At 37.3% G+C, this 13,254-nt stretch overlaps 1 protein-coding gene across 3 annotated transcripts in view; it reads left to right on the top strand.

Moving 5' to 3' along the window:
• brinp1 (bone morphogenetic protein/retinoic acid inducible neural-specific 1) overlaps window positions 1-13,254 on the top strand; it is a 184,781-nt gene that overhangs the window by 107,107 nt on the left and 64,420 nt on the right. For all 3 annotated transcript variants that reach the window (XR_013821326.1, XM_079872141.1, XM_079872142.1), the window contains exon 3: window positions 717-907. Coding sequence is in view for 2 of the 3 variants with exons in the window: in XM_079872141.1 (XP_079728267.1) it covers window positions 717-907 (191 nt within the window). In the remaining variant the exon portion in view is untranslated. The remainder of the gene's footprint in view (window positions 1-716; window positions 908-13,254) is intronic.

Below are 13,254 nucleotides of genomic sequence, written 5' to 3' on the forward strand. Positions count from 1 at the left end.
TAATGTTTAATGCATTATAAACTTTTTAATGCATTCATTATTCCTTTGAATTCACCTTATAATGCATTGTATGAACTCATGAATAATTGTAACATTATGATACATTATAATATTCATCTATTCAGTTACAGCTTTAGCAATATAATGCATTAAACCACATGACAAACAACCAATTTCAGATTTAAGAAGGAATCTGCAAATATTATTATGCATTTTAACTTTGCTTGCAATTATTATTATTTTTTTTAATATATAATGCATTATAATGCACATTATGAATACCTTATATAATGCAGTATACCTACAGGCTTTAAGTGTTACCAATATTTCTATAGATAATCTATTGAGGCGATCATGCACAAACATCAATTAGATTAAAAACTAATGTAAAATAAAATGTGATGTCAGTAAATTAATAATATTTTGCCAATGTTCCGTTCGATAATGATCCTAATGAAAAGTGCCGGAGCAGCCTCTGTTGCTATGGTAACTTCTTCAGTGAAAGCAATTTCTGTATGCAAGTGTGTGTTTACCGACAGTACAGGACTATATGCTATGACTGCTTTTTTAATCTAACATTTGTGGATATTGTAAAGTTTGAAAATGCATGAGCATATAAGCTGCCACCAGTCTGAGTCATCTCTCGCTTTCCTCCACTGGAGCACCGAGTCTGTTGTTTTCCCATGCAGATCCTCATGTTTTGCTCTGTTCTGCAGGGAGTTTGCACGCTGGAAGGTGAGGAACACAGCCATCGAGAGGCGGGATCTGATCCGCAATCCTCTGCCCTTGATGCCGGATTTCCAGCGCAGCATGCGGATGCTCGGACGACGGCCGTCCACGCAACAGTTCATCGACACCATCATCAAGAAGTATGGAACGCACATCTTGATCTCGGCCACGCTGGGAGGTGAGCGCTCAGACCGATTAGGGACAAAAATCACATTCCATGACTCGACTGGTTGACACAAAATTTGGCCGATCTCATGAACGACCCTTCGCAAAGACCCGTCATGTTTAAACCCCTCATGATTTCAGAGATATTTTGAATAATGTTCATGCTGCTCTTTTCCATACAATGATACTTTTGATACTTTTATGACACTTTTCTGCCAAAACAGACCATTTATGGCTTATGTTTTGTGTATTAAGTCAGGAATAAATCCAAATTTGGTAACACTTTACAGTACGGTTGCAGCAGTTAACATGAACTAACAATGACAAATACTTCCAAAATATGTATTAATCTTAGTTAAAGTTAATTTCAACATTTACTAATGCATTATTAAAATCAAATGTTGTATCTGTTAATAGTATTTAATAGACCTGAGATGGATGTGAACAAACAATGAAGAGTTGTATTTTTATTAAGAAACAGTGTTATGCATTAACTAACAATAAGCAATACGTTTGATGATTGACCATTTGCAAAGACCCGTTCTTGTTACTTATTCTATGTAATTATAAATATTTGTATGCTTTGTGGCGTTCTTTTGGTCCGTAAAACACTTGATAAAACATTTGATAAAGTCTCCAAATGCCATAACTTTTGATTGCTTTGAGATATCAACACAAAATTTGGCCCACATGCAGTTTGTGACATGATTATTGTAAGAAGGATCCACTGGAGGCAAGCCTTGAGAACCCAAGTGCAGCTATTGACAAAATAATCCAAAAGCATGAAACAAGACAAAAAGCTATGAACAAAAACTCGCACAACAGTGGTTACAGGAATTAATACTAGACAAAGACACATGACAAACATGAGGGCTTAAATACACAGACTAAAGTCAAGACAAGGGACACCTGTGAACAATGATCAGACAATTAACCAATGACAAGACACATGGCAGGATCACATGACAACAGGGAATCACATGACAGACATGGAGCATGACAATACACAGAAACATGACAAGAACAACCCCAAAATCATGACAATTATGAACAAGCGCTAACTTGATTTTATTACCTGTTATATACACTTTTTAATAGTCATCATGTCAAGCATGAAAAATAACTCAATAAATCAACAAATTGCATCACTTTTTTTCTGGGGTTTTCTCAGTAAAAACCCTGCTGTAAGAACCACTAAACATGAGCAAAATCATTTCCTTCAAAATTGTTTTTTTTCCAAAAGTTTTCTATTAAATGAGACCATGCACTTGATTATACCTTGTAGAGTTATAAGCCATTCATTTAAAGTATGCCACTTGAAATCATTAAAAAAATGCCTTCATGGTGTAAGAGGTTAATAGTGATGGTCTTACAGGTATATCATAAATACTGTATACGTATAAATTATATACATTTATCCCTTGAATTATCGGGATCGGCTGCAAAAATCACGATTGAAGCATCCCTATAACTGAAATATATGCAAATCCATTAAATGATGTTAATATCCATGAAATGCAATTGCATTACATTTCATGCAATCTGACCATAGTTGCATGTGTCTAATTTCAGTGCACATTTTAAACACATTCACCAAAATACACAGTCTTTTGCTTTAAAGTCGCCTTGAAAGTGAAGTCGCACTCATCTATTGTGCCGTATATCCAGAGCCGCCTTAACCTAATGTTAGGCCCCGGGGCTGAGAGGTTTTGTAGGCCCCCCATCCCCTCGATTTTTAAAAAAGTGTAATATCTAGGTAATCTACATCACAGAATGCATTAGTTTCTTTCGAGACCTACAACAGTGAGTTTTTTTAATAATGTTTTCAATTTTAATATTGTTATTAACATATCACTGAGGACATAAACACAAGACACAAGACACTTTATTTAACAACCACACGCAGCAACTAAATTTCAACTTTATGCAAATGAGAAGCGATTTTCGTGAGCGACAACCAATAGGAAAGAAGCCTTAAGTGGAGCTCAGCTCCCGTCACCGTCTCGAGTGCAGTGCAGGCAAGACAGAAGAGTTCGAGGGCGATTTCACTCTTTTATATGATTTGACTGTAACTAACCACAAACATGGATATAATAAAATGATGCATGGAAAAGAAACTGTCGACAGTCTCAGTGAGTTTATGCTGGATTTAGTGCGTAAATCATTTTGTTTACAATTTAGATGCTTTGCAGTTGTTATATAGCCTACATGTTAAAGATTTTATTTTGGATGTGTTCATTGTGATTATATTGGCTGGGTTTATAAAAGTTAATAAAATTTAAAGGATCATTGCTTGGTGCATTTGGAAACAAAGCTTGTCTATTTCTAAATGTAATCGCGTGCATCGCTGATGATTATAGGCCTACTGTCCGTGTGTTGAAAAAAACTTCGATTAAACACACATGCAACAGACACACCACAAAGCGGAGACGTTAGGCACTGAGAGGACTTTTGACACTGTAGTGGACACGCACCGTATCGCCTCATTCGCGCCGCGGGACCTCTAGACGCGCGTAAACGCGTCTTTGCATTGACTTAACATTGAAATCACTCGCGCCAGACGCTCTATTCGCGTTTGGTGCGAACGCACCATAACAATAACATTAGAGCGACAGCACTACCAACGTCCACAAGCGACTAGCGACATACTGCGACAAAATCTGACAAGTTAAAACAATATGACCTTTTCAGCTCATCATAAACTTGAACATGGGAGGCCCCTTAATATGGGAGGCCCCTGGGCTTCAGCCCAGGTAAGCCCGTGCATTAATGCGGCCTTGCGTATATCCGAGTGAAGCGCTTCTGGAACAAGAACAAATGTGGGCGGGGCTTGATTGTGTCCATGCGGTATTGATTGGATGGTTGTGGTTTGCTATTGGCTGATCTCATGTGATTGACAGGTTGCCCCGCCCTCGTCATCAGAGAAGAGAAGAGATGATGAAGAGGAAGAGGAAGGGGAAAATAAGATCTGTCCATTTTGATTTCATGGTGATTTGAAAAGTTACGCTGAAGTAAATGCGTGTGACCCGTTTGTGTGGATTTGCAGAACGGATCGTTCTGTTAATGGACTCTGTCTGTAATGCCGATTCATAATCAGATCTCGCATGTTTGTGCGCAGCTGAATTGAGCGCGATACCCTCTTTGTCCTTTAAGGGGTCGGTTTCATATAGATTCGCAGCTGTCAAGTGTAATTGCTCTGATATGCTGTCGTTCGGCTTTCATGGACAGTTTGTGTTCAGAGGTTGGAATATTATAGCAGTTCTGGCTTCGCGGTTAAACGCGATGCTCTAATTATGGCAGAGAGAAATATGATAGGAATAGGAATATGATGCTGGGTTGTAAGAACAGAATAAAACCAAATGCAGTGCAGATTTTTCTTTTATTGTCCTTTTCTTCATCTCTCATATAGTTAAGTTTTATTTTAGTATCATTGAAATGCTATCATATAGTTTTTGATAATATTTTGAGTAGGATTCAAAGTTTGTATGTTCTGTTTTCACTTTAATTTTAGTTAAAGTATTAGTATTTGTGTGTGTGTTTTGGTCATTTTTATTAGTTTATTTTATAACATTTCTATATAGTTTTATGAGTTTTAATATGTTTAGCTTATTTTAGTAGCATGTCATATTAAAGTGAGTTACATTATTGAAACATGTTTGACCACACGGTTCAAACGGATTTTACTGACACTCTTTATCAGTATTGTATTTATTTGTACACTTTTAATAGCCTTTAATGGACTTTTATTTTGCACTTTTTAATTTTAAAAAATCATTATCACAATTAGGTTACTTTTTATAAAAAAAAAAAAAAAATTGTGCTTGGAGCAAAGTGCAATAATATTAACAAATAAATCGTGTGGTTTGATGCAATGATACTTGCTCAGTAAATCCCTTTTCCCCCTGACCTTTAACCCCTTATCACTCTGTTTATGGAGACCCTTTGGGCTTTTATGTGCTGTTTTTCCCAGAAGGACCAGTACAGCTTCATTGATGATTTCTCCGCTTCCCATCATGCTCATCGTGTCTCTGTGTGTCAGTCTTGCGTTTACTGTAGGGGTCAGAGACACAACGACAGGCCTGAGGTCAGTGTCTCGTGTCAGGCGTGCGCTTTAGAGTGTGTCATTATGTTGGCAGATAAACATGAGCAGAGAGCAGACACACTCGCAAACACTGCAGAGAGGATGAGTGTGTGTGTGTGTGTGTGTGTGTGTGTGTACTGAACCTGTAGAAACCCACCAGAACCAGTCTTGGAGAGCTTTGACCTCAGCTATAAAACACTCTGTTATCAATTACTATATCAGATGAACGAACAAACAAACAAACAAACAAACAAACAAACAAACAAACAGGGTAGTTTGTTTAAATGTAGTATAGTGGTTCATTGTGATGTTTTTATTTATTTAGAGGAAACATATGAGAGTGTGCACACTAGTTCGTTATACGTGTATACTAATTTAATCAAACAATCGTCACTAACCAATTTCTGCATTTTTTTCAGATACTTTTAGGTCAGTACCAAATAGAAAACATCAAGAAATTATATTATATTATATTATATTATATTATATTATATTATATTATATTATATTATATTATATTATATTATATTATATTATATTATATTATATTATATTATTATTTACTTATTTGAATGCATGCATACATACATAACTAAGAGATACATTTATTTATTTTTTAATTTCTGCATTTCTTCAGATTCTTTAGATTTTTAGATACTACCAAAAATAAAATATCAGAGATATAAATGATGTATGTATGTATGTATGTATTTATATAAAACACACATAACCAAGAGATACACCTTTTTACATTTTGACTTTTTTTTTTTTTCAGATATCTCAGGCCAGTGCAAAAAAGAAAATATCAAAGATATAAATAAGATATATATTTATTTATTTTTGTTTGTTTGTTTGTTTGTTTATGTTGACGGATGCTTAACTTTCTTTGGACTTACGAACGCTTCCTCATCCTGAAGTGTTGATCCGGCCAGTGTTTGCACTGTCGGTCATTACAGCATTTATTGGTCATTAAATCCGTATAGAGTTTATTGCAAAGCAAAAAAAAAAAAAAATATATAATGAAATGGCTACTCGAATTTCATTACATTTCAGACGCAGCATTCAAGAGAATCCATGAACACCCTTACCCTCTGTCACCTACACGATATGACCATAAAACCCAATGGGAAATCGATATAAGCAATATGCCTGTTCCAGTCCAGAGGACCACAATAAATCACAGAGCGCTGACTGAACTGGAGGAACGCGAGGCTAATACCTGAGCGCTGCACATAATATCTGTGATTACAAACTGTACGCTATAGAGGCTCGTGTTCAGATATCACAGCGCTTTATTGTGGACAGACGGGGAGCGTGTAATTATACCAGAGCTCAAGGTCAAACAAAGGTTCATTGTTTTTTGTTCGGTGTGGACGTCCTTACATTGATTAATCGGTTGATTAACAGGAAATCTGATTTATTAATGCTGCTTTTAAAGGTCACTCGCATTAGCGTCAGGGTTGCTGTGTGCCGAGACCCGCCGTCGAGATTGAACAATATAGACACAGCTGAAAATAAAGGTCACGAGAATCGAAAGGTTGATGCTAACAGGTTAATCGACAGTCATGGATGTGCAAATACATGAACATGCCTGCAGGAAGATTACTTTGTGTTTCCAGACAGACAGAAGACATCCAGCTCTGACTTACGCCACTTTATTACTGGTTTAAGGTTCTCCAAAACATGAACGAGTTAGAAAACCTTCTGATGTGTCTTCATATGCAGCTCACACTGTGTGGCATGTTGCGAAACATAAAACCTCAGTGTCTCCCATTATGATCAATAAGTGCTATCAAAAATCAGGAATCTGACAACTTAAGAACAAGCTGCTAGAATACAAGTAAATGTGTTTAAATGAATGGTCTTATGACCTTTAACCAATTACACGTGACCTTTAGATGACCTTACACATTGTTAGTTATATGCTAAAACAATCCGTGTGTAAAATAAGTGTTCTTAATAGTGCACTTGTGGTGTAATCTTTTTAAAATATGAATTTGTCATGTGGAAATGGAATTGTTTGGTGGGAAACCGTGAGCTCTGGTTTATTCGGCACATTTTGCCACCCGGAGTATGTGGATCATCCAGCTTTTCCCTTGCATGCTGTTTTGCATACTTGCACTGCGAGACACACTTTGTTTGTGTCTCAAATGATGCTCTATACACTATGCACCATGTATTGAAATGACTTAAGATATTAAGTCTTGTTAACTGAATTTAAAAAAAAAAAAGAACAAAAAATAATCTTGTTTTATTCAACTAAATAACGGTTTATTTGACACTTTATTCACATTTCATCCTTGTTACATATGTTACATGTAGTTACTGTAGTAATAACTATACATTATGCATAATTACATGCAACTAACCCTAAACCAAACCCTAATCTTAACCTTTAGTAAGTACATGTAGTTAATTATTATTACACAGTACTTAAAAGTATGGTTACACTATAACAAGGACACCTTAACATAAAGTGTATCCTGCTTTACAATAACATTTCATTTGTTAACATTATTTACTGACATGAGCTAACATGAACTTAATAGTATGAACAATACTTCTTGCCTGTCTTTAGCCATGATGCATCCGTGTGATACAACAGTCTCGTAACCGGAAAGCCATAATTCTGACAACTGAGACAGCAACCATTTCCATTTAGACAATTTGCTGCACACTTTCTCCACTAGACCCTCACAATTTTTCTTTTGATAATCATTTGACCCCAGAAAACCTCCCAATAATTTAAGTCCCTCTCTACCCCACTTTAGGTCTCCGGGTAACTTCGAGAGACTCCCAAACTCCCCTTTACCAGCCCAGAAAAGCTTCACTTTTTGTCCAGTTCACTTTAGCTGATGAAGCTTTCTCATGAACACTGAGTACCTCAGATAGACACTTGACATCTTCAGCTTGATTTACAAAAACTGTAATATCATCAGCATAGGCAGAGAGAGACATTCTTGAGTCTAAAGAAAGACCAGGCACATTAAAACCCGACAGTCTTTCTCGAAGTTTAAAAAGCAGCGGCTCAATTGCTAAACTATATAGTTGACCAGACAATGGACAGCCTTGACTAATACCCCTTACAATATGCACCATTATATAATAACTAATTATAGGGGCATCACAGTGAGCAGCGACCTGGGAAAACTATTCTGTTCCATCATCAATGACAGATTAGTTCAGTTCATTCAAGATTGATGATTCTTAACATTTGTCAAATTGGATTATGCCTAAACAGAGAACATCAAATCACATTTACACACTCCACACACTCATACAACAACACGTCCAGCAAGCAAAACAAGGGGAAATATGTGGCTCCTTCATTGATTTTAGATTCGTTATGGCACAATTGGACTTTTCCTAAAACTAATCTAAAGTGGAATAGGAGGAAGGACATATGACATCATAAAAGGACGTTTACATTGGGAACAAATGCGGTGTTAAGATTAATGACAAACGTACTGATTATTTCAGTCAAACTAAAGGAGTCCGTCAAGGCTGCAGCCTCAGCCCGACTCTATTTAATATCTATATTAATGAACTGGCATCAACACTTGAGAAGTCGTCTCGTCGACTCGTCCTGGTCTGACCCTCGAGGACGGAGGACTCAAAAGCCTCGTGTCCACTTGCGGTCTCCTCATGAAGAGTTACTGCGTCAAAGCCTCTCGCTTCTAGAACAGGACAGCAGCGACTGGACCTTACCAATCAACATGGAGAAGTACAAAATAATGATCTTTCAGAAAAAAAAAAAAACTCAAGACATAATAAATTTACACTTGGAGGAACAATTCTAAATCATGTCACCTGTTATAATTATTTGGGTCTGACAATCTCAGCTTCTGGAACATTTGGCACTGCAATAAAAGATCTGACTGAGTGTTACGTCCCCTGATGGCATAGAGGAATGAGGAAGACGTACATAATTGAAACACACTCCTATAGTTTTGGTCTCTGGGGAGTGCTGTGAGCGAATGATGCAAAGACAACAAAGCTGGTGTTTCGCTTTATTTACATTTACGCATTTGGCAGAAGCTTTTATCCAAAGCGACTTAGGCTGCGTCTACATTAATCCTGATACATTTGAAAACGGCGTTTTCGTTTATAAACGCTCTCCGTCCACACTAGCGTTTTCAGCCGTTTTCAGCCGTTTCAGTGTGGATGAGAAACTTTTGAAAAACACCTGAAAACGCTAAATTCACCTTTACTGAATTAACACTATACTTTTTCAAACAATTAAATTATGCTCAGCCTTCAGTGTTTTTCCTGTGCAATTCAAACTACATTAAAGTGTAAGAAAAACACAAACCTACATGCTTCATTATTGACAACCAGTCAGTTAGTTTAAGAAGGACTCACTTTGCAGGCTTGTTCAGAGTCAGATGCATTTGCAATCCTTGATGTGCAAACTAACGGATTTACAACCTTAAATGCATTAAAACATTGATTGTACAATGCAATCTTTAGTTATATTTTTTGCAAACTTTACAGGGATTTAACTTTGTCATTTTACAATGTCATGAATGTGACATTTTTTGACAGGATTTCATATATAATTATTTCCTATTTACAGTCAAAAATCATTCAGACACCAGAAATCATTTTTGATATTTGTTTACTAGTGTGTGCAGGACACTATAGCTCATTTATGTGAGTGAGGAGAGCAAACTAAAGTAAACTGACATATTATACCCAAATATTCTTCATACAGTTACAATGATTGGGACACTTTGAGCTGATCATGTTTTGCTGAAGTGTGTTGTCTTTAATTGCTAATGCTCTTTTCACACACAGACTGAACACAATGAAGCATTGCTTGGTGATTGGTTGAGCTAAACTGGTATTATCTAATTGTGTAGTTAAATTTAACAGCTGACAGATATTCAACATAATTCATGTGTGAGACAGTCTAACAGAAGGACGGACAAAACCAGTCAAATATCAACTGAGTTCTGCTCATATTTCATTACCATTTAATAAACTATGTGATAATGTGAGAAATCTTGAAGGTGTCTGAATGAATTTTGGTTTGACTGTATATATCACTTGCAAAAGTCATCACACCATATATGTTATCATAGTCAGCAAATCCTCCACTGGTCAACTATTCAGTGGTTTTATTTTCTAGTTTACCAGTCGATCATCATTTCATTACTGCTCAAAACCTTAGTAGGTTGTGTAGTTCATGTTCTGTCACTGCAATGATTCTGTCTGTCAATGATCAAAAGCCTTGTCTTGATCCAGGGCAATTAATCCAACATTCAGATCAAAACCATTACAAATATCTACAATATCTCCCACTAAAAACAAATTATCCATAATAGACCGTTTTGGAATGCAATATGATTGATTGTGTACAACCAAACCCAAATCATTTTTTACTCTATTTGCCAGACATTTTGAAAAAGGTTTATATTCTGTTGTAAGAAGAGCAACAGGACGCCAGTTCTTTGAAAAGGCTAAATCCCCCTTTTTTGGCAACAGTGATAAGACAGCATATTGACAGGTAGTCGGTAAAACACCTTCTCTTATAGAATCTCGCACGAAAATTAACATCCAGAGTATTCTCAGGCGATTCTAGCACATGTAAACACACAACGTGCTTCAGAGCCGGATGTTTACATCCAAGCACAGCGGTTTTATAGGGACTAACAACTCACGTTGCAAAACGTCATTGGATACGAAAGGCTGGATATTTGAAATTGTTACCTTCGTTGCTACCAAAAGCATCTTTAACAGTTAGGCCATTTACTATTAAGTGATTAACTGCATTTTGTTCCTTCAAAAAAACAACGACAGCCTGATTCATTTGTGATGCAGATACAATGTTCTCATGACCAATCTGATCGCCAACTGCAATTAACACATCCTCCACTGTGGCATTATCCTCAGGAACACTTCTCAAACCACTGCGGAGAGATAATGACGATCCTGCCGCACAATCACCCATGTATTTACAATCTGTTTTCTAAACCATGTATTTTCTGGAAAGAAAAAGAAAAAGTAAATAGAAAAAAACAACAAAGAAAACTCTCCCCACTCACACAACAGCTCTCACCAACTCCCATAATGCAACAGAGAGAGAGAGAGAGAGAGAGAGAGAGAGAGAGAGAGAGAGAGAGAGAGAGAGAGAGAGAGAGAGAGAGAGTTTTTGCTCGCGGTGTTTGTCCGTGTCAACACAGAGCTGGTGTTGCTGTGCCGGTTTCAGATATTCCTCTGGTGTCCTAGTCAATGAGTTATTTAGGAAAAGGTCAGAGGCGCTTTGCAAAAATCAATCGCTGCTGCTTCTCCCACTCGACTCCGGTGGAGAAGAAATGTTTGCCGTCGAGTAGCGAGACTGAGAGAGAGAGAGAGAGAGAGACACACGGGTCGTGTCAGTTTGACACTGTAAGCAAAATTCTCTCTGTGACAGTGTGTGAAGTGAGTCACTGATGCACACTGTGTCTCCATCATGTCAGCTCTTACACACTAGGAAGTCCACACTGAAGAAACATGATGAGAAAATGACATGTTGGCTGCATGAACCACAGCGCTCAAAATGATGCCCGTATGAAAGCTGGCAAGCTCAATGCCACGACTTTATAAAGCATGACAACAAGTCGTGAAATGCAGTGTTGCAGTAGCATCTCAGTATCGTTTTCCTCTAAAGGAATGATGAAAATCATTTAGTCATCTTCATATTATTCCAGACCCGACTGACGACAGGACGATATATTTCTGGATGTCAATAGTGTAAATGTTGAACTGTTAGATATCGTTCTTAACTCTTTCTGCGTGATGAGAATTACCTAGAAAACATCTTTAGATGGTAATTGGATTTTTTAGTTTGGCTTGCGTCCCATTCAATTACACGGAGAGGGCGGGGTTAATGACCTTTACTCATAGACTGTATATAAATGTGTTTGTAGTGTGTGTGACGTTACCTGTAGTGTTTCTGAAGAGCGTTTCTGAAGCCCAAAGTGGGCGGAGCCGGCCGTCGCCATCTTGGCCGCGCGTCACTCCCGGATAAACGAACATGTGCAGCGAGGCGGATTAGCTGAGGTGACGTGACGCTAATGCTAGCAGACAAACGGCTAGTAGTGACATCAGCGGCAATCCACCTGTCACTCAAGTGGCCACGCCCTTAATTATACAGAACTTTAAGGCTTAATATAATTTAAACGAAGTTATAAAAAAAAATTCACCCCCCTCACAGTCGTCATGAAGGGCAAAATTAGCTATATAGACCAAAACCAGTTTTTGCACCAGACTGTAAACATGTATTTTGTCCTGCTGTAAAGTTGGGCATTTCAACATGAGGGTTTATGGGATTGAGTCTCTTCTGCAGCCGGCCTCTAGTGGCCAGTGGATGAACTGCAGGTTAAGTCTCTTCAGTGTTGGATTTAAGAGAGAGAATTTAAGATGCGTAACAGCGCCACCTACCGTATAACCATGAAAACATCTCAGTGTTTCGTATGTAACCCGATCTAGACGCTGCGTCATTGCGTTGATGCTATGGGAACGTCTTCAGCATCAACACAATGATGCAGCGTGGCAGTTCCCGCAAAAAGAAACGTGGATTGTTGGAAAACCTCATAAATGGTGGGGAAGCGTTGTCATAAATGACAGAAACTCATGCTAATGGTGCGGAAAGAGTTACGACAATTGTGCTGTAATACAAGTTTTCTGAAATGTCATGTTTAAATATGGAAATGAGACATCATCTAATTAAAAATCCTTAAATTTGCATAACAGGAATCTGAACATTGGATAAAGCCAGGTTTAAAAGTCTTTTGCTGACATATTAAAGGTTTTAACAGAGGGGATTTGGGATTTCTCCTTTAGTCACTGCATAAATCAGAAAATACTCTCATCAGACAGAAACAAATACATTCTCACCATGTTTTTGGTGAATTATATACGGACAAACCTCTGTAAAAACCCTTCAGAATATAGATTTTGGTGTATGTAAAGCTGCTAAAGTGGAGATTTCAGGCTCAAACTCACTGCCTTTAAAGATATGGATTGTAACTGGAATTTACAGTGTCAAAGTGCAATACAATAAAGAGATAAATGTGTATTTTGGATATCTTCTTGCCACTAGCCTGAAAAAAAACAAAAAACAAAAAAAAATGGCCATGCATTGCATGAAAAAACAATGTTTTTCGTGAGATATAAACATGCAATTCTGAGAAAAAAAGTCAGAATTGTGAGATATAAACCCTATTAATATAATATACTATTATATCTCACAATTCTGACTTTATGACATGCAATTCTGACTTTATATATCCCAA

This window comes from Squalius cephalus, assembly GCF_949319135.1.
Source record: "Squalius cephalus genome assembly, chromosome: 5".
Lineage (NCBI taxonomy): Eukaryota > Metazoa > Chordata > Actinopteri > Cypriniformes > Leuciscidae > Squalius > Squalius cephalus.